Source organism: Trachypithecus francoisi, unplaced genomic scaffold, assembly GCF_009764315.1.
Source record: "Trachypithecus francoisi isolate TF-2019V2 unplaced genomic scaffold, Tfra_2.0 Lachesis_group5, whole genome shotgun sequence".
Taxonomy (NCBI): Eukaryota; Metazoa; Chordata; class Mammalia; order Primates; family Cercopithecidae; genus Trachypithecus; species Trachypithecus francoisi.
This window is the reverse complement of record NW_022681470.1, coordinates 36064130-36086824: the sequence shown is the minus strand read 5'-3', so window position 1 is coordinate 36086824 and position 22695 is coordinate 36064130. Positions and strand designations below refer to the sequence as shown.

The following is a 22695-nucleotide window of genomic DNA, read 5'->3' as shown; positions in this document are numbered from 1 at the left end:
ACTTTTAAAAGCAGACACAGAAGGAAATCTAGGCATTACTCAAACACTTTCCAAGGGAAAGAGTAGCTTCTAGTATTGCTTCCACACAAGAAGGGCATCCCTAAAATTGAATGATGTCTGACTTTATCATTCAGTTCACACATGGGCGTGCCTACAGGAAGAAATATGCTTTTGTCTTGTTCATGTCCTCAGTGCATACATAGCACAGTATCTGACAAACGATTATGCAGTCTGTGAAAATCAATTCATCTTCCTCATTGTATACTAAGTTGGGCCTTTACAGAGAGCAAATTCAATGATTATGCCAACCTTGAGTATGCTACTGAGTGATTTCTCATAGTAACTTTACCAAGTTACATGTTTTATAAATCAGATGCATGAATTTGGTTGAGTTCAAATGACAGCCATCCAAGCCTAAAGTGACAAAACTCTAAGCTTTCATAAATTCATCAGAAAAAATTCCAACACTATTGCTTTGCTTCTAGCAGCAATGAACAACAGCCACTGGGTCCAAGAAACAGGGGCAGAGTTAACTTCTGAAAGGATTTCCCCCTTCCCACTCCTTCGGCATTGCAGAGCCAGGTGGGTATAGCTAGGTCATCAAGAGTAACTAGACAGTATTCCTTGACTGTTGCTATCATATGTGCTTCCACCAACAAAATGTTGCAATGTCAAGTATTCCTCATAATAGGTTCCTATTATGAGTAGATTCTTCGGAGAAAAGGTGTCTTCATCTGAGCTGCCATAACAGAATACCCGGGACTGGGTAATTTATAAAGAAGAGAAATTTGGCTGGGTGCAGTGGCTCATGCCTGTAATCCCAGCACTTTGGCAGGCCGAGGCGAGTTGATCACTTGAGGTCAGGAGTTCAAGACCATACTAGCTGACATGGTGAAACTCCGTCTCTATTAAAAATAGCCTGGGCGACAGGACAAGACCCTGTCTCCAAAAAATAGGCTCTGCCTGAATAACAGCACATTGGCAATACCTGAATTTTGGAGAAGACATATTCAAACGATAGCAGGGGGAAGCAACCCTATCTTGCTCCAAAACTGGTTTCCCTTAGTCTTAAAAGGCTTATCTTCTAGCCAACCGCTTTCACCTTTTGTCATGCGCGTCCCTGTGAAGAGACCACCAAACAGGCTTTCTGTGAGCAATAAAGCTTTTTAATCACCTGGGTGCAAAAGGGCTGAGTCCGAAAAGAGAGTCAGTGAAGGGAGATAAGGGTGGGATCATTTTATAGGATTTGGGTAGGTAAAGGAAAATTCCAGTCAAAGGGGGTTGTTCTCTGGTGGGCAGGAGTGGGGGGTCACAAGGTGCTCAGTGGGGGAGCTTTTTGAGCCAGGATGAGCCAGGAAAAGGAATTTCACAAAATAATGTCATCACTTAAGGCAAGGACCGGCCATTTTCACTTCTTTTGTGGTGGAATGTCATCAGTTAAGGCGGGGCAGTGTATTTTTCACTTCTTTTGTGATTCTTCAGTTACTTCAGGCCATCTGGGCATATACGTGCAAGTCACAGGGGATGTGATGGCTTGACATGGGCTCAGAGGCCTGACACCTTTCATTAAAAACCTAAAGTTCCTTTCTACCCATCAGAGGTAGAGCAATGCTTTCTTAGATACCACCACAGGGTTTTGTTTTGTTTTTGAGACGGAGTCTCACTCTGTCACCCAGGCTGGAGTGCAGAAGCATGATCACGGCTCACTGTAACCTCTGCCTCCTAGATTCAAGCAATTCTCATGCCTCTGCCACCTAAGTAGCTGGGATTACAGGTGTGTGCCACCGAGCCCAGCTGATTTTTGTATTTTTAATAGAGACATGGTTTCACCATGTTGGCCAGGCTGGTCTCGAACACCCCACCTCAAGAGATCCAACTGCCTCAGCCTCCCAAAGTGCTGGGATTACAGGCATGAGCCACGGGGCCGGCCCCTTCACAGGTTTTACAAGGCCAAGAGCAAAAGGAATTAAGCAACATATAACGGCCTCAAGAAAGAGAGGCAGCAGAAGAATCACTGTCACTGCTTTTCTTGAGGCAAATACGAAGTCACAATTGAGCCCCACAATTGATTTGTAACCTTTAACACAGTCCCCTTCATTAGCCTGGACAAGAAAGTCCTGGTCAGTTGTTTGCCTTCTCTTTTGGCTATATTCAGCATATAAAGTTGCCTGTTATCAAGATGAACAGCATTTATGAACATGAACCATAGAGTTTATACTGAATACACTCGAAGTTGCTTTTAAAAGACTTCTGGCCAAGTGCAGTGGCTCATGCCTGTAATTCCAGCACTTTGGGAGGCCAAGGCAGGCGAATGACCTGAGGTCAGGAGTTCGAGACCAGCCTGGGCAATATGGTGAAACTCCGTCTCTACTAAAAAATATAAAAATTAGCCAGACATGGTGACACATGCCTGTAATCCCAGCTGCTGGGGAGGCTGAGGGAGGAGAATCGCTTGAACCTACGAGGCGGAGGTTGCAGTAAGCTGAGATCACACCACTGTACTCTGGCCTGAAATGAGACTCGGGCAACAGAATGAGACTCTGTCTCAAAGATATAAAAAATAAAAAATAAACTAGGTTTCTTCCAAATATATTTACCACATTCGCACGTGCAGTATTTTGCCGTTTTTGTATAGTTTTAAATTTTAAAATGTTTAAGTTAATGCTAATACAACTCATACTAAACAAAGTATTGGTACCAGTGATCAGACAAGGACTTGCGGGGGGGAGGTGGGAATAGGAATTCAGGAAAATAACATACAAGAATGAATCAGAAAAGACATCTTTAACTATAGAAAAACCTTTAATAACAACTTCAGATTTACATGACCCTTCCGCTGCTCAGAACACTATGGATTAACACACACACTGGAAAGATACAGACACAGGAATCTGCTACACTACCCCAAATGGCAGAGTCTTGACTGGGGCTTCAGCTCCTTTCCCAATCCAAAACTGGCACCTTTACCCATGGAAATTCAAACTGCATCTCTAAATGATGGGGTGCATGAACTGTCTGCTTCAAAGGTATTTAAAAACAAACAGGAAGTACAGCTACCATTTCATTAAGCAAACACTACCACAAATGGTGCAGTATCTACTAGCTCAAAGTTTATCACTCCATTAGGGCTTATTGGCAGCAGAAATGTGAATGTAGTCATGTAGAAATAAGGAAGAGTGCACTGAGGAAAAAAATAGTACATAGTAAGTTTTAGAGTTTTTTAAACTTTAATAATATGCTTGACTAATATAGTCAAAAGTGATATGCACTCGTGAAATTAACCCATTTTCTCAAGTCCAAATTAGCTATTAAAGTCTTTATATTTTACCAAAAACATATAAGGATTTAGTATACTATATAGATTACATGGTTTTCCTACCAACCTAAAGCTTATCAACTTTATTATGGTCTACTGACTTTCTACTAGGCATTAAATTGAGGGTGGGAAAGAAGTGATACACTCTGTTTCAACTAGGGTAGTTGCATGTTATCCTCTCTTCAAACCGGGCTTATATGTAAGTTTTTGTTTTTGTTTTTTGTTTTTTTAAAGACAGGGTCTCACTCTGTCGTCCATGGCTCTCAAATGGAGGGAACTGGGACATAAATGTTTTGAGGAATAAAATGGTGTGATCACAGGTCACAAGTCACTGAAGCCTCCATCTCCTGGCTTGAAGCTATCTTCCCACCACAGCCAACTGAGTAGCTGGGACTACAGGCGTGCACCATCATGCCCGGCTAATTTTTGTATTTTTTGTAGTGACAGGGTATTGCCATGTTGCCCAGGCTGGTCTCAAACTTCTGGGCTCAAGCAATCGTCCTGCCTTGGCCTCCCAAAGTATTAGGATTAAAGGCATGTGCCACTACACGCGCTATATGTAACTTTATTTCAACAAAGGACCCCAACACTGTATTACCTGATAGAAACTTTAATGATGTTAAAAAAAAAAAAAAAAAAGTCAAATCCTTATATAAACTTCACCCAAAACATTCACTTTGGCCAGGCACATGGCTCATGCCTGTAATCCCAGCACTTTGGGAGGCTGACGCTGGTGGATCATGAGGTCAGGAGTTCCAGACCAGCCTGACCATCATGGTAAAATCCCATCTCTACTAAAAACACAAAAATTAGCCGGGCGTGGTGGCAGGCACCTGGAATGCCAGCTACTCGGGAGGCTGAGGCAGAATTGCTTGAACCCAGGAGGCAGAGGTTGCAGTGAGCCGAGATCACACCACTGCACTCCACCCTGGTGACAGAGCAAGACTCCATCTCAAAAAACAAACAAACCAACACTTTATTCCTCAGAACATTTATGTCCAGTTCCCTCCATTTCAGAGGCATAAAGCCCAGAGATAAGATACATAAAACAACACCCAGAACAGACCTTTGTGTGTATACAGTGTACGTATACATATCATATGTAGCATGGGTTATGTAGGACTACATAAATTAGATGAAATTTTGCATAATATCAGTAAGCAAGTCACTGAAACTTTATTAACAAAAGTATGGGCCTGGCCTGGTGGCTCATGCCTGTAATCCCAAAGCTTTCAGCAGTGGGAGGTTTGCTTGAGGTGAGGAGTTGGAGACAAGCCTGAGCAACATGGTGAGACCCCATCTCTACAAAAAAACAAATCAATTAGCTGGGTGTGGTGGTAGGCACTTGTAGTTCTAGGTACTCCAGAGCACTATTTGAGTCCAGGAGTTTGAGACTGCAGCGAGCTATGATCATGCTACTACCCTCCAGGCTGGGCAACAGAGTGAGACCCTGTCTCTTTAAAAACAAAAACAAGGGGCCGGGCGCGGTGGCTGAAGCCTGTAATCCCAGCACTTTGGGAGGCCGAAACGGGTGGATCACGAGGTCAGGAGATCGCGATCATCCTGGCTAACACGGTGAAACCCCATCTCTACTAAAAAAATACAAAAAACTAGCCGGGCGAGGTGGCGGGTGCCTGTAGTCCCAGCTACTCGGGAGGCTGAGGCAGGAGAATGGCGTGAACCCGGGAGGCGGGAGCTTGCAGTGAGCTGAGATCCGGCCACTGCACTTCAGCCTGGGCCACAGAGCCAGACTCTGTCTCAAACACAAAACAAAACAAAAAGTATGAACTATCTTCCATTAAAATATTGATTCTGGAGCCAGGAGCCAGGAGCTGTGGTTCACAACTGTAATTTCAGCACTTTGAGAGGCTGAGGCAAATAGATCCCTTGAGTCCAGGAGTTTGAGAACAGCCTGGGCAACATGGTGAAACCCCATCTGTACAAGACAAAAAAAAAAACTGGCCTGGGCGACAGAGGAAGACTCTGTCTCAAAAAAAAAAAAAAAAAATTAAGGCAGCCTCAGTTTTCTCAGTTTTCTAATTAAATTCTAACATGAGGCAAGCAACTTTACCTGGACAGTTTTAGTACAGGAATCTACCAACAAACAAAACAAAACTCCATTTTGCATCATTATCCAAGATAGAGAATAAAAGGATCTAACAAATTTATCCTCATACATAAGGTACTAGAAGATCAAGTTAGAGATCTAATGAGAAAGTGAAATACGTACTACATAGTTGTTCTGTTGGTTAATATGCCCAAAATAATAGTTACTATCATTACATCTTACAGAAACAAAAGCTTTAAGCTTATTACTTTAAAATAAATCTTCCTGAAACATTAGCAAGAGATTTTTTATTTCTTTAAACAGTATGGGGGTGGTTTCAAGAAAAGACTTTTGCTAAAAGTAGCTAGCAATAAGATTATGGCTATCAAACCAGTTTCTTTCACAGAAAGTGACCATTCCTTGAAGTGCTACTGTTTTTGAAAGTTTCTTAGAACAGTCTCAGCATTCTAAACAGTCTATATAGTTCTACATATTTGTTGTCGCAATCTTGGGCAGAAAATCACTAATAACCGGAAACAGAAGCCGGGCACGGTGGCTAACGCTTGTATTCCCAGCACTTTGGGAGGCTGAGGCGGGCAGATCACAAAGTCAGGAGTTTGAGACCAGCCTGATCAACATGGTGAAACCCCATCTCTACTAAAAATACAAAACTTAGCCAGGCGTGGTAGCGTGGGACTGTAATCCCAGCTACTCAGGAGGCTGAGGCAGGAGAATCGCTTGAACCAGGGAGGCAGAGGTTGTAGTGAGCTGAGATCATGCCACTGCACTCCAGCCTGGGCAACAGAGCAAGACTTCGTCTCAAAAACAAACAGGAAGCAGAGAGCTTTTTGAAAAATAGCCTTGATCAATCCAACAAATACAGTATTCAGAAACACTACAGAGCAACAAAGTCTTCTCATAAGAGTCATATTTATAGTATTTCTTAACAGAAATATAAACCTAAGAATTCCATTCTCTAGATTCAAAAGATTGGCTTGCTCATAACCAGGTCTTAGAGCAATCTGTTCCCAATATATTTAAAATGTAGTTATAAATTCAAGAGACTGATTCATTTTTAGAAAAATGTCAAGAATTACAAGCCATATTAAAGCAAACTAGTTAGGTTATGATTCCATTACAATTACAGTACTGTTGTGCAGAACATTACTGCGGGAACATGCAGAACACTTTTTTAAAAATAACCTCCTTTGAGGTGTATTTGTGTCCACTGAATTTGGATTTAATGTTTGAAAATTACCTAAACTCATCAGTTGTATCGTGAATAAGATACTTGATTAAACTGGATACTTGTGGTTCAAATTAAGTTGTGACTATTAAGAAATTCTACTTACCTTCTTGTGAGACTGAAACTGACTTTAAAACAATTCCGAACAATACCAAGAGAGCCTCTCAAGTGGCTATTCCAAGTAACAACAATCATTTAAATAATTCATAAATTTTACTTTGAGTGGAAAGTTGAACTACATGGTCTCTGATACCCCTTCCAATGCTCAATCTTTACAATCATACCTCATACATACAAATAATTTCTATACACATTGTATTAGAAATGGGCATCTTATAAAATGAAAGTATTACATAATAGAGTATATTTCCTTGAAACCCATCACGTATTAATTTATTCCACCTAAAAACCTATTATCGTTAAAAGTATAATAACTGAGCAAACGCAGAAGCCAGCTTCTGGATCCTTAATGATCACTTTAATATGAGTGGAAGTGATTAATACTTATGTTACAGACTCACTAGTCTGCAAAATAATTCAAGATAAGTCAATATTTATTAGACAATAATTGTTCCAAAGGATATTTCTAAATAACTTCAAAGAAGTTATTACCATAAAGTTAAAAAGGAATATCGTCCATGTTAAGTTTGTGATAAAATAATTTAAACACATGATTGACTCTACAAATCTTTTTTACAAATTAGTTTGGAAGTTATAAGAGGAAATGTTTTTCTTTTTCCTCTGCTGTTATTTTTTCCTTCCTACTTCTGATCCCCTTAATAGATAATATTATTGATGTAAACTCAAGAATTCACGGTAAAGGCATCTTTTTGCTTCACAGAAATCATGACCTATAGAGAAAACAAGGTAAAAACTGAGGAAAACTGAACTTTTTTCAAAAAAATTACAAAATAGGATGTATAACATTATCTTTGGAAAACAGACTTTTTTCTACTAGAAATAGCAAAAATCGTTCTACATTTTTTCTTCCCCAATTGCATGTTTAATTAGCATACATTCCAACAGTGTGCATGAAAAAAATTCTAAGCCAGAGGTATTTAAGTGATTTCTTCCTAAGTGTTTTGGCTAATTCAGTGGCCAAGAAACAATAATGTTTATTCTCTGACTGGACGGAGTCAAGAAACAAAACAGATATAATTACCAAGGGATAAAGCTGTCATTACTTCAGCTACTAGTCTGCCTTCTCCCCTGACCCAGCTCCACAAAAAAAGTTCTGCTCTGCTTAAGTGTACAGGACTCCAGAGAACTTCCAACAGTTTTGCTTCACATGACCTAGGAATGGAGTAGTGAGTCATCTGTAAAGCCTGGAGTGGTCCAAATAACACAGATAACTTCAGGAGCAACTGGAAACTGCTGGCTCCAAATCAGGGAGAATACTCAATCTTCAGTGACAAGGAGGAAACAAAGTCCAAGCTTCTAAAACACGTAACGACAAGTCCAGGAACGTGGCCGGACGTAATCCAAAAACGTGGGCTGCAGTGGGGAAAAATAAGAATGGAAAAATAATTTATTTGTGTACAGAGTAGAGGAGGTGTGGAGGTAGACAGGGGATGTTAATATGATACATTGTACATCTCTAAAATGCCTTCTGCCATTTCAATAACCCTCAAGGTATAAGCAGCTCACTAATTCAAAAGATGTTCAGTAATCTATAACACAGATTTATTTAATTTAGATGCTTCACATAAAGCTTTTAAAGTCCAGTAAACTACACACAATTGTGTGGACTTTGACCAGTTTCTAAATAGGCACTACTTCTTTCTGTATCTTTTATTTTAGCACAGCCCTACTTTTAGTACCTTAAAATCTAAATGGTGCTTAAGGATGACAAATATATATATATATATATATAAATGACTAATACAAGGTTTAAAATTACTGAACTGTCGAAAGGAGGAGCAAAGGAAGCACTACAAAAGTTCAGAAATAGGAAAGAGAGGGAAGCAGGCATTTGAAAAATCATCATGGAAGATGTGGCATCCAAATTGGATTTTGATAGGAGAATAAAATCTGATATGTGGAATCCAGGTGAACAGGGACAGTCGAGAGCAATTACTTCAGATGAACAAAGGAGATCAGTATGAAATAAAGAGGGGGAGTTGAGGCAGCCTAACAGACATAGGATACAAAGAAAGAGGGGAAGCTTTGGAGAGGAAACTGATTTCATTATGGACATCTTCAGTTACAGTTGCCTATGAGAAATACCCAGGAAATATATCAAGAAGGCATCCCCTCCAAACCTGGAAGGTTGTAGGGATTGAATGACTTATTAGTAGGACCACCAAATTTAGCAAATGTAAGTACAGGATGCCTAGATGAACTTGAGACAAATAGCTCTGCCATATATTTTGTAATTTACTGAAAAAGGCAGAATATAGGACATCTGGGGTGTTCTAAGAAACCCCATACAGGAGACAGGACAAAAGTATTAAATATAGGACATACCCTATATACACAAAAAGCCTGGCAATCCTACTTCTTAGGGTGTTTCCATCATGAAATTCTATCCATAACTATAAGCAGTACTTTCAGCTAGTGCTAACAGATTTAATTAACCAGATCACATCAATTAAATTAACCAGAATGTTTGCTGGGAAATTCCTAAGTCTATGTCCTATACTATGTTACTTGAAAATAAAATTCTTTTTTTTTTTTTTTTTTTTTTTGAGACGGAGTCTGGCTCTGCCGCCCAGGCTGGAGTGCAGTGGCCGGATCTCAGCTCACTGCAAGCTCCGCCTCCCGGGTTCACGCCATTCTCCTGCCTCAGCCTCCCGAGTAGCTGGGACTACAGGCGCCCGCCACCTCGCCCGGCTAATTTTTTTGTATTTTTTTAGTAGAGACGGGGTTTCACCGTGTTAGCCAGGATGGTCTCGATCTCCTGACCTCGTGATCCGCCCGTCTCGGCCTCCCAAAGTGCTGGGATTACAGGCTTGAGCCACCGCGCCCGGCCGAAAATAAAATTCTTAAAAAAAAAAAAAAAAGCCATCCTCCTAAAAAAAAATCTGTACCCATGTATAGCTAAAAACTAAAGTCCTAAGAATAAATGAAACCTGAATATAATTACCCAAAAACAAAAACAAAAATAGAATCAAGAGTAATGGAAGGCATCTCAGTGTTGTCCAAGAGTTTATTTAGAAGGAAGTTGTTTTAATAAAAAAAAAAAAAAGAGGCCGGGCGCAGTGGCTCAAGCCTGTAATCCCAGCACTTTGGGAGGCCGAGATGGGCGGATCACGAGGTCAGGAGATTGAGACCATCCTGGCTAACACGGTGAAACCCCATCTCTACTAAAAAATACAAAAAACTAGCCAGGCGAGGTGGCAGGCGCCTGTAGTCCCAGCCACTCAGGAGGCTGAGGCAGGAGAATGGCGTAAACCTAGGAGGCGGAGCTTGCAGTGAGCTGAGATCCGGCCACTGCACTCCTGCCTGGGCGACAGAGAGAGACTCCGCCTCAAAAATAAAAAAAAAAAAAAAGAAGATATGTTTTAGGTGGTGGTAGTAGGGACACACGTGGCATTATGAAAACCCTGGAGAATACTTAGAAGGGGCTGGCTGGACGGGGTGCCTCCAGCACTCTGGGAGGCCGAGGTGAGCGGATCACGAGGTCAGGCGATCGAGACCATCCTGGCTAACATGGTGAAACCCCATCTCTACTAAAAATACAAAAAAATAGCGGGCGTGGTGGCACGCTCCTGCAATCCCAGCTACTTGGGAGGCTGAGGCAGGAGAATCACTTGAATCTGGGAGGCGGAGGCTGTAGTGAGCTGAGATAGAGCCACTACACTCCAGCCTGGGCGACAGGCTGAGTGAGACTCCGTCTCAAAAAAAAAAAAAAAAAAAAAAAGAAAGAAAGAAAAGAAAAAGAAAAAAATAAAAATTAGAAGGGGCTAAAAAAAAAGGCAGTAAAAGAAGAAAACCAAAAATTAGGAGAGTTAAATGTGAAGAAAACTAAACAAAAGGAAAAACTTCAAGTACAGTAAGATCAGATAATAAACAAATGCTTTTACTCCTCATTTCCCTCTCTTTAACACTAATTCATCATAATCTCCACTACTATCCTCCTCAACATTGCCCACCAACTCTCACAATCAGAGAATAAACAGGTTCTTTTGCACTCCAACCAGATTGGTGACTCACATTTTTCAGAGGACAGTGCTGACGTGCATACCACTCTTGAGAATAAAAGCAGAGTAAGACTCCATTGCCCAAGAAAAGAGAAGTCCACATCATAACATTCCAAATTGGCTTTTTCCGACTATCATTAACAATGAAGTTGAAAGCCACTAAAGATAGAAAGGCAACAAAGAAATACACAGTCATCAGAGGTCAGAAGTTCGAGACCAGCCTGGCCAACACAGTGAAACCCCATCTCCATTAAAAATACAAAAATTAGCCAGGCGTGGTGGTGTGCGCCTGTAATCCCAGCCACTCGGGAGGCTGAGGCAGGAGAATCACTTGAAGCAGAGAGGCAAAGCTTGCAGTAAGCTGAGATCGAACCACTGCTCTCCAGCCTGGGTCATGACAGTGAAATTCTGTCTCAAAAAAAAAAGAAAGAAAGAAAGAAAGAAATATACAGGTATCAAAACATAATTTATCAGAAGATGAGGGGCTTCAGATATATCTGCTGTTATTTCATAATCACAGTGAACAACAACTGTTTATATATTTTTAAATTCCGGTCACTGTTTCTATAAAGAAAAATAAAGGTTCAGTGTTAAAATCAGTAACTTACAGGAAATCAGTGTTTTCAGAACATGTGTATATATATTTCATGGAATTAGAATATTCATATTCCAACTTTTCCCTCTCTACTCACTCAAAACCTTGTCAGTTTTCTAGGGGGTGCATAATCACAATGTATATGAATGGGAAAGCTGTTTATATAGATAACTTTTATGACCTACCAAATCAGTGTCATCAATGGTCTTCATGAGGTTACCTAGTTCATTTCTCTACTTCAAAGTGTAAACATCTTGAGACAGAGCTGTGTATAATTATTAAAAGTCAATATTCTGACCATCTGATAAACAAGTACTACCTTAAAATGTTACTACTATCTAGTTCTCCTACATTGATTTTATAGTTTCCTTTCTATCTGGTTTTCTTTTTTAGCATAGTACCCAGTACTCACAGCATGCCAAGATACTTACTTCCAAAGAACATGAAGAGCACAAAGAGCACGGGATAGAAAAAGCTCAAGCAAACAGCCAAGGCATATTCGTGTACTACAGCAGATACAGCAAAGACAGCCAACATGGCAGCAGATTTGAATCTCTTGGAGAAAAACTAAAGAAAAAGGAAAACATTACAAAGTAATTTTTAAAAATTTAAAGCAAGCATGAATTATATAGGATGTAAAATTATATGCCAAAGGCACCTATTATATTTGTACTTAACTTTCTAAGTCTACTCCTTGGATTAATCTAAATCTATTAAAATAATTACAAATCATATATACTTACAAATACTTATTTTTCAAATATGAGTCTTTTCAAAAATATCAATAATTTATATTTGTAAGTTATTACAACTGACAAAACATAGTTTTCCTATATAAATGAAACATACTGAATTTCAGTCTTTAGAGTAACACTGTATGGTAGATGGGGCAAGTGTTCTCTCCATTTTTACACATAACAAAACTAAGACTTCAGAAGGAGAAGGGACTTGCCTTATCCATATGTGAAACTACACCTGAATGACAGAATTAGCACTCAAATATTAATACAATGCTATTTCCACCATAAGATGCTGTCACTAAGACAAATGGTGCCCTCACTTAATAAAAACTGTAATCCAGATACCAGTGTTAATCAACCAGGAGATTCAAGATTACATCTCATCAGTCTAAGTATATTCTGCTCTAAAGAATATCTGAAAGCCAGGTGTCACTGATTGGAGAGATACAAATCCACACAAAGGTGCTTCTCACTGTAAAGTGTTTCTCAGCTGGGCGCGGTGGCTCACGCTTGTAACCCCAGCACTTTGGGGAGGCCGACGTGGGTGGATCACCTGAGGTCGGGAGTTCCAGACAAGCCTGACCAACAACATAAGAGAAACGCCATCTCCACTAAAAATACAAAATTAGCTGGGCTTGGTGGTGGGCGCCTATAATCCCAGCTACTTGGGAGGCTGAGGCAGGAAAATCACTTGAACCCGGGAGGCGGAGGTTGCAGTGAGCCGAGAACATGCCACTGCACTTCAGCCTGGGCAACAAGAGTGGGGGGAAAAAAACCGTGTTTCTCCACCTTCAACCAAGAAAAACGAATGAAAAAGACCATAGAGAGATTTGTTGGCAATGAGATTCATAAGAAACTATCTAGGCCGGGCGCGGTGGCTCACGCCTGCAATCCCAGCACTTTGGGAGGCTGAGGCGGGTGGATTACGAGGTCAGGAGATCGAGACCATCCTGGCTAACATGGTGAAACCCCATCTCTACTAAAAATACAAAAAATTAGCTGGGCGTGGTGGCGGGCGCCTGTAGTCCCAGCTACTCGGGAGGCTGAGGCAGGAGAATGGCGTGAACCTGGGAGGCGGAGTTGCAGTGGGCCGAGATCACGCCACTGCACTCCAGCCTGGGCGACAGAGTGAGACTCCGGCTCAAAAAAAAAAAAAAAAAAAAAAAAAGGAACTATCTATTATTGGTGGATCATTTCAACTCCAGCTTCCATACATTCTTACTTTGCTACATAAGATAAAATTCAGAGCAAAAGACACAGTATTAGACCTACTACTCTACACAGTGGTTTCTAAGCAGCACCATTCAAAGCAGGTTTCTACATGTAAATTTCTCAAAAGAAAACTGAAAATAGGCCGGGCGTGGTGGCTCAAGCCTGTAATCCCAGCACTTTGGGAGGCCGAGACGGGCGGATCACGAGGTCAGGAGATCGAGACCATCCTGGCTAACATGGTGAAACCCCGTCTCTACTAAAAATACAAAAAAAAACTAGCCGGGTGAGGTGGCGGCGCCTGTAGTCCCAGCTACTCGGGAGGCTGAGGCAGGAGAATGGCGTGAACCCGGGAGGCGGAGCTTGCAGTGAGCTGAGATCTGGCCACTGCACTCCAGCCTGTGTGACAGAGCGAGACGCCGTCTCAAAAAAAAAAAAACAAAAAAACAAGAAAACTGAAAATATACTATCACCCTTTCCTCATGAACAATTAAATATAACTTCTTCCAGCTTTATAATACTCATACTTTCTGAAAAAGAATCTCTATTTCTTAAATAACATTAACTTAAATCTTGCTGCTTACCCAGAGAAAGTCCTTGTAAGCATAGTAATATAGCCAGTCATGGACCACCACATTCCAGGTTCTATAATAGTTAGAGTATGACGTGGAGTTCCACCAATCCTGAGGGAAAAAGTAAAGGTATAAAACTATACACACACACACACACACATACCACCCACCCTGACTTTCCCAAAGAACACATGTAACAGAAAAACCAAAGTACACTGTGATAAACTGTTGGTTCATATGCTGATGACAGAAAAATCTTCAAAGGCATTTTGGTTATTAGTGTTGAATATGACAGGAATTCTCGTACTATGTATGATTTAGTTCCTAGGTTCATACACAACACACAGAATCATTTAAGTCTATGTTCATCTGAACAGCAATCAGTAAGCCCCACCCCCTTTACCTTGCTAGAATGTCATGAGAAAATTCTGTGGTCATGAAGACCAGATAGAGTGCTAACACTAGAGAGCTGTCTGGTGGTTACCAGAAATGGCAAAATTACCCAAAGAGTGAGATGGTGGCCACCTCAAAGTCCTAGTATCCCTATATATATTTCTTGCTCCCAATTTTAAGATCAGATGAATGAAATCAGCTATCTAAAATCTGCAATCCACACTTAATGTTTGAGAAAGAAGTTGGTAGACTTGGACTGTTGCTAAAAACAACCAAAACTCAAAGAGAGCTTTAGGTAGAGTTAAAGAATGCTATGAGCCATTCTGACTCTAATTCTAGAGCTTAATTCCAACTTTAGAAGCGTAAGGATACTATCTGAAGCAAAATTAATACCTTTCAAAACAAAACAGGGAAAAGTTATTTCCCTCGTGAACTGCTCAGCTGTCTTAAATGGAATAATTTGCTGAGGTCACTCCTACAGAGCTAGACGGTCCATTTCAAATGAATGAACACTCAGGGAAGTCTCATGGTGTGCTCTGAACCAATAGTTTCCTACTGGAATCACCAATACATCCTCGCAGGATCCAGCAGAAACCATGTGTTTATGATAAGGGAGCAGACATTAGAGACAGAAGAAAACACAAGGTTATGCTAGTTATATCTATAACTGAATTTCAGAGAATATTGGTAAAATTTGTAGAAAAGAAAATTATTTCACAATGTTTGTATGAAAGGCTGGTGACATTGGCCAACAATGTCGAAATACTTAATAATGAGGAAGACAAAAAAATGTGAAAAGAAAGCTAAGTCTAAGTATATACTACCTTATAGAACATCCTGTCACCAAAGCGTAACATCTCAGCAAAGGCATTGAGCCAGCAGTGCAAAAAGGCAAAAAAAGTAAGGAAGAGAATCAGCACACCTAAAAATAAGATTAACAATATTAACAGTCTTTCCAAATAGCTCACATGCCAAGCAACTAATTATATCACATCATTTTATTTAGCTGGTATTATTTTGTAAAATATAAGTTATTATTCCAGTTTACCCATTCCAGAGATGATATACTTTTGGAGTTAATTATCTTAATTTTAAAACAGTAACTTCCTTCAAAGTGGGTTCAACAAATGACATTACCTAGTCTGAGGTTTTTTTGTTTTTGTTTTCGTTTTTTTTTGAGACAAGAGTCTCACTCTGTCACCCAGGCTGGAGTGCAATGGTGCAATCTCGGCTCACTGCAACCTCTGCCTCCAGGGTTCAAGCAATTCTCCTGCCTCAGCCTCCCGAGTAGCTGGGATTACAGGCACGTGCCGCCATACCCGACTAAGTTTTTGCATTTTGAGTAGAGACGGGGTTTCACCATGTTGACCAGGCTGGTCTCGATCTCCTGACCTCGTGATCCACCCACCTCGGCCTCCCAAAGTGCTGGGATTATAGGCGTGGAGCCACCACGCCCAGCCTACCCAGTTTGTTTTTAAGAAATGCCTAGATATATGGCTTAACCTGGTACCCAAGGCCCTTTAAAAATCTGGTCCCTATATCCCTGTCTTCAACAATTGTTTAAAACTGGGGAGAGACTTTGGCCCCTCTCCCCCACAGGACATTTGAAATTCTAGAGACTTTTTGTTTTTAAGAGACAGGATCTCACTATGTTGCCCAGGCTGAACTTCAACTCATAGGGCTCAAGTGATCCTCCCACCTCAGCCTCCAGGGTAGCTGGGACTACTGGTGCAAGCCATTGTACCAGAGCTGTGACAATTGGAGGAGAGGGAGTTGTGCCACTGGTATCTAGTTGCTAGAGGCCAGGATGCTGCTAAACAGATTATGCCACAATGCAGAAGACTGCCACTCCAAATAAAGAATTAACCAGTCCAAAACGTTAACAGTGACATGGTTAACATAGTGACACAGATAACATTCTAAACATATCTCCAAGGATTCTACCCTCTAAGTGTTGTAAGCATCATCCACAACTGGATTTATGCCATTCCAGAATGCTCCCCTCCCTTGCATCCATCCCACTACCTAGAATGACCTTTCCACCAATTCTCTGCCAGGCAAATACCTACTTATTTTTCAATACCCAGTATTAAATGTTCCTCTAATACGAAACAAAGGCCATAAGCATTTTGTTTATCCTACTTATGTAGTACATATTACAATATATTGTAAAATATCCATTTATATGTCCACCTCTTTCACTCATTTATTAAAAAATATATATTTATAGAGCATCAACTATGTACCAGACAATATGAGAGAGACTGTGATTGGCTATAAAAGACAATCCTTGATCTCAATAACTTTGCAGCTAGTGAGGAAGACACTCAAGTATGTAACACATATTCTATTTTAGGAACAGATACAGAGTTCATTCAAATAAGTCTTGGGGCCGGTGAGGGACGGTTACTGTAAGAGGAATGCAAGAGAAGAAAAGAAAGGGAAGGTGATGACACAAAACATTACCAACACTCGATGAGTAAAGAAAAGAGGAAAAGTAAGGGAAACTATAAAAATTCCCAGAGTGTAAAGATAATACACATCTTGTTCACTTCTGAGTCCTCTGCACCTGGCGTAGTACTAGGTACTCATATATCTTTATAATAGACCAAAGAAACGCAATAAATAAATTTAAGAAATCAAGGTATGGCCAGAAAGACAGGAGGAAAATAAGAAATAGTGGTAAAAGGCCAAGCATGGTGGGTCAAGCCTGTAACCCCAGCACTTTGAGAGGCTGAGACAGGAGGACAACTTGAGCCCAGGAGTTTGAGAACGGTCTGGGCAACACAGGGAGACCCCGTCTCTCCAAAAAATAAAAACTTGGCCAGGCGTGGTGGCATGCACCTGTAGTCCCAGCTACTGAGGCGAGAGGATCACCTGAGCCCAAGAGGTCAAGACTAGTAAGCCATATTACACCACTGCATTCAGACTGGGTGACAAAGAGAGACCCGGTTTCAAAAAAAAGAGCAAGAAAATAGTGACAAGAGAGATTTCAAAATGTCGTCAGCAGCACCCAATGCTTCATGGAGGTCAACTTGGATAAGGGTTAAAGTACGTCTTAATCCATCCACTGGATTAGAATACGGAGGTTACTAGTAATTTCAATGAAGGGCATTTAAGTGGCTTGGTGGAATCAGGAGCAAGATTACAATGAACTGAATAGTGAACAGGAAGACACAGCATGAATGTGGACTGTCCACTGTCAGAGAAGGCACAACTTGAGTGAAAGCCAGAAGATGAAAGACTGACCTGAGACTGGAAGAAAGATACTTCATTTATAAAACAGATGCAAAAGAGGTCAAGATAGGTATAGATGTATAGAAGTTTAGATGAAAAAGTAGGCAAACCAAAGGTGCTCATAGGCAATAGCTTTCTATTTGCCTCGTGAATTTATGCATGACCAAATTAACAAGTACCCAAATTACCTGGTAAGATGGAGTTAAATACACATAGGACCAGAACGCGAGCGCTGAAGGGCTCCTGTTTGATATTCCGAAACAAGGGGGCACAAAGTCTTTCAAAGATGTAGTACACATAGAAGAAGCAACCAAACACCTGGAACATAACAGAGGCAGAATTATAATAACGATGGCTTAATAAGATGGAGGGCGATGTTTTTCTCTCCAAAAGAAAGTGCAGATGTGACCCTTAAAGTAACGTTCACATATGTATTCCATCTAACACTAGTATAGAAGACTGCTATAATCCTTCAGAGAGATTACTCAAGCCTAGTTTCTACCATCACTTTTCCTAACCCTTTACCAAATGATATTTTTAAAAGAGCTTACTCTTAGAACCTGTTTTTCCTGCTGCTTAAAACCCGTAACATGGTCGAGTATAGTGGCTCACTCCTGTAATCCTACCACTTTGGGAGGCTGAGGCAGGTTGATGACTTGAGGTTAGGAGTTCGAGACCAGCCTGGCCAACATGGTGAAACCCTATCTCTACTAAAAATACAAAAATTAGCCAGGCGTGATGGTAGGTACCTGTAATCCCAGTTACTCAGGAGGCTTATGCAGGAGAATGGCTTGAACCCGGGAGGTGGAGGTTGCAGTGAGGCAAGATTGCATCACTGCACTCCAGCCTAGGTGACAGAGCGGGACTCTGTCTAAAAAAAAAAAAAAAACCCTTTTAACGAAAGAACTTATTTCATAAATGGGCATTTCATTGAGACAATGATTTAAAATGGGATCTTCCAGGATTAATGATTCTGATGGATACATATACACCTCCCCCAAAAAACAGGAAGGGGGAAATTAATGTTTACTGAAATTACTGAAATTACCAACTAGAATTATTTTTTTTTTTTTGAGACGGAGTCTCGCTCTGTCGCCCAGGCTGGAGTGCAGTGGCACGATCTCGGCTCACTGCAAGCTCCGCCTCCCGGGTTTACGCCATTCTCCTGCCTCAGCCTCCCGAGTAGCTGGGACTACAGGCACCCGCCATCTCCCCCGGCTAGTTTTTTGTATTTTTTAGTAGAGATGTGGTTTCACCGTGTAGACCAGGATGGTCTCGATCTCCTGACCTCGTGATCCACCCATCTCGGCCTCCCTAGAATTACTTTATAAAATAATACATTCTTTTTTTTTTTGAGATGAAGTCTTGCTCTGTTGCCCAGGCTGGAGTACAGTGGCGTGATCTCAGCTCACTGTAACCTCCGTATCCCAGGTTCAAGCAATTCTCCTGCCTCAGCCTTCCAAGAAGCTGAGATTACAGGTACGTGCCACCACGCCGGGCTAATTTTTGTATTTTTTAGTAGAGATGGGGTTTCACCATGTTAGCCAGGCTGGTCTCGAACTCCTGACCTCGTGATCCGCCCACCTCAGCTGTCCAAAGTGCTGGGATTACAGGCGCGAGCCACTGCGCCTGGCCTAATATATTCTTTTATTAAAGAAAATTACTTCTGATGTTGGCAAAACAAACACCATTTACTATACTGGAAATAGTTTAAAAGACCGCATAATGTCAACAGAAAGCATTCTTAGTTCCCAATTAGATTTAGGTAGATTATATTATTATCGTAAATATGAATCCCCATCTCCTAATCAACATACCTTAGACAGTTACAAAAACTTACCTGTGCAAACTGCATAGCGACATAACCCCATCTTACAGTGGGATTCCTGAAAAAGAAAGAAACAAAAAATAAGGTTTCTAAATAAAGTAACTGAACTTGAATAAAGACCCTCACAATTAATGTTTCTTGGTCAGGCGCGGTGGCTCACATCTGTAATCCAAGCACTTTGGAAGGCAGTGACCAGGAGCTCGAGACCAGCCTGGCCAATATGGTGAAACCCCATCTCTACTAAAAATACAACAAAACTAACTGGGCGTAGTGGCGCACACGTGTAATGCCACCCACTTGGGACACTGAGGCAGGAGAATCACTTGAACCCAGGGGACAGAGGTTGCAGGGAGACAACGTAGCACCACTGTGCTACGTTGCAGCCTGGGTGACAGAGCAAGACTCCCATCTCAGAAAAAAATAAAATAGAATAAAATAAAATAAAATAATGGTTTTACATACAGAACATCATTTATGACCATATGAAATACTTTATTATTCTGTCAGGAATTACTATAACCAAATTAAACTTCTCTACTCACCATGTGAGGCTTCCCAGGTCAGACAGAAAATGAAAACTCATTCTATATTTTCTATGTCCCTACATTAACTGGCCCCTGTTTATCTATCCTACCTCACTCATGCCACACTTTTGGTGCTTACCACATTTCTGCTTCATAGTACCATTACCTGGGATAGCTGTCACGGTAGATAAGGGTAGGAGCAAATAAGAAGTACAAATATTGGTTGACTGTAGGTATTGGAACAGTGCCTAGAAAAGGCAAACTACAGTTAGATCAGAGGCTCTTTGATTTTTCGCAGCAAAAATAAAGAGGGGGGGGGATACAAGGAAGCACATAACAGGGAAGAATAAAATGACTTATCAGCTCATGTTCTTTTTTCCTGACCTCTGGAATGACTTCTTATTCTTGCACGAATTGAATATTACCAATCTCTTTAAACCAAGTTATTCCTGTGACTGAGATAACTTCTAGAGTGTGAAGCAACAATGTGCAAAGAATAGGCAGACACAGGTGTAATGAGGCTATTAACATTCCATAAAAATAATTCAAAGTTACAAAAGATAATCAATTTTTTAAAAATTGTAGGTCCAAGGGCAAAGCAGGAATAGTCAGGAAACAATGAAGTAGTCCTCAAAATCATTACAGATCATATATATTTGAAATAAAACACAATCTCTGCAATATATAATGTGACACCCCAGTAAACAACAAAGGGTGAAATATCCAGTCAATAATCCTTTAAACTAATGAAATTACACAAAGAAAAGAAAAGAGAGAGAGGAAGGAAGGAAGGAAGGGAGGGAGGGAGGGAGGGAGGGAGGGAAGGAGGGAGTGAGGGAGGAAAGACGGGAGGGAGGGAGGAAGAGAAGAAAGAAGGAAAGAAGGGAAGGGAAGGGAATGGGATGTGGGGAGGGGAGGAAGAAAGAATGTACAAAAGAAATTACATACTTGATTTCTCCTTAGCTGAATTTAGTACCCGAGGCACGTTCTCTCTGACAAATGAGTGGGCCTTCATTACAAAACGAATCTACAAAAGCAGGAGGAAAAAGATGTCTGTTCAAAGAAAGTCTCCTGCAAGTGTCCTTTCCATTAGTCAAACACATTATAGACAGCCAATAAAGTCAGAAAATCCTGATGAGTGTAGAAACAAATCAAAATAAAACCTTTATTTAGATAGAAATAGTTACATGACAAAACAACGAATCTGACATTTCAAAAGTGAAGTTTTTAATTACGAAAATATTTTATAATTTAAAGGACTTTTACAAAAAGTATTCAGGAACAAAATCTTGATGCATCAAAAATAGTTCAATGTGTCCAGGCCCAGTGGCTCACACCTGTAATCCCAGCACTTTGGGAGGCCAAGGCAGGCAGATCATGAGGTCAGGAGTTTGAGACCAGCCTAGCCAATATAGTGAAACCCCGTCTCTACTAAAAATACAAAAATTAGCCAGGTGTGGTGGCGGCCTGCAGTCCCAGTTACTTGGGAGGCTGAGGCTGAAAAATCGCTTGAACCCGGGAGGCGGGGGTTGCAGTGAGCCGAGATCATGCCACTGCACTCCAGCCTGGGTGACAGAGCGAGATTCTGTCTCAAAAAAAAAAAAAAAAAATTCAACGTAATTTATTTTATTTATCAAAATTCAGAGAACATGGAAGCTAGCATGAAACTTAAGAGGTGAGAAGATTCTAGTTTAACAATTTTATAGAAAATGGCAAAAGGAACAATACGTGAAAATTTATCCAAGCTAATACAGCTAAAAATAATAGTATCAGTATGTCATCATCGTTATTATTATTTTAGCTGAGAACAGCATCACCTTGGGTAACACTTAAAGCCTTACCTGCTCGAATATAATGATGAACCGGGAGGCTGGTGGCAGTGTATATGCTAACACAACGTATGTTGGTCCAAAACCTAGAACTCCAATCTGGAAGACCATGAAAAGAAAGCCATGGAAGAGAGAACTGATCAGCGGATGAGAACTCTTGCTATAGCCAGTGGCCCAACGTTGAAACAGAAAATAGGGAACTGAAAATGTAGACAGGAACATGATCCACCAGGTCCAAACAACGGTAGGAAATTTGCCAAAAGCATAAGACAGGAGGCTGAACTCAAGCACCAGCCTGGGGAGAAAGGGTACAGAAAAAAACATAGAGGTGAATTTTTAATATACACTGACTTCACAGAATTTAAAACTTTCAAACACCAAACTTTCAACCTTATGAAACACCACAACATTAATACGCTGAAGTCATGGATGTAATAGTTCTGCTAGTTAGAGATCTGCTTCTAACCATCTGCTTTACAATATATATATCAACAATATATGTTCTTTAGAAACAAGTTTTCTAAAAGTCCTACGTTAAATACAGTCTTCAAACTTAAGATATCTAAGATAACTGGACTTTGAACTTCTGAAAGATTAGATTCTCACATTAATTTTTAACTCGAAAATATTCAAAGAGCAATCATTCTTATATACAAAAGATAATTTTTCAGAAGAAATATGTACAATTAAAAAAATCTGTTAATATATTATACCATTATCTCCAAATTTAATTTTCAAAAAGAGTACATAATTCAATCCATGATTACCACACACAAATTTTAAGCTACAATATGAGTTTTGAAATTTTATTTTGAGATCGGGTCTCCTTTGTCACCCAGGCTGGAGTGCAGTAGCATAAACACAGTTCCACTGTAGCCTCAACCTCCCTGGCTCAAGTGATCCTCCCTTCTCATCCTCCTGAGTAGCTGGAACTACAAATATGTGCCACCATGCCTGGCTAATTTTTAAATTTTTTGCAGAGATGTTGCCCAGGCTGGTCTCGAACTCCTGAGCTCA

The 22695-nt window shown here is 40.6% G+C and overlaps 1 protein-coding gene and 1 long non-coding RNA gene across 3 annotated transcripts in view; one reads left to right on the top strand and one right to left on the bottom strand.

Moving 5' to 3' along the window:
- Positions 1 to 424: 424 nt before the first annotated feature.
- Positions 425 to 12080, top strand: LOC117076696. The gene is made up of 2 exons (XR_004434446.1): positions 425 to 582; positions 11740 to 12080. It is a non-coding gene; the product is annotated as an uncharacterized LOC117076696 (long non-coding RNA).
- Positions 5657 to 22695, bottom strand: part of SOAT1 (sterol O-acyltransferase 1) — a 64585-nt gene continuing 47546 nt past the window's right edge. For both annotated transcript variants that reach the window (XM_033200488.1, XM_033200489.1), the window contains exons 7-16: positions 21691 to 21973; positions 20798 to 20876; positions 20016 to 20097; positions 19338 to 19383; positions 17686 to 17815; positions 15085 to 15182; positions 13880 to 13978; positions 11778 to 11913; positions 10765 to 10910; positions 5657 to 8103 (exon numbers count right to left, since the gene is read on the bottom strand). In XM_033200488.1, coding sequence (XP_033056379.1) covers positions 8047 to 8103; positions 10765 to 10910; positions 11778 to 11913; positions 13880 to 13978; positions 15085 to 15182; positions 17686 to 17815; positions 19338 to 19383; positions 20016 to 20097; positions 20798 to 20876; positions 21691 to 21973 — 1156 coding nt within the window. In that variant the 3' untranslated portion in view covers positions 5657 to 8046. The remainder of the gene's footprint in view (positions 8104 to 10764; positions 10911 to 11777; positions 11914 to 13879; positions 13979 to 15084; positions 15183 to 17685; positions 17816 to 19337; positions 19384 to 20015; positions 20098 to 20797; positions 20877 to 21690; positions 21974 to 22695) is intronic.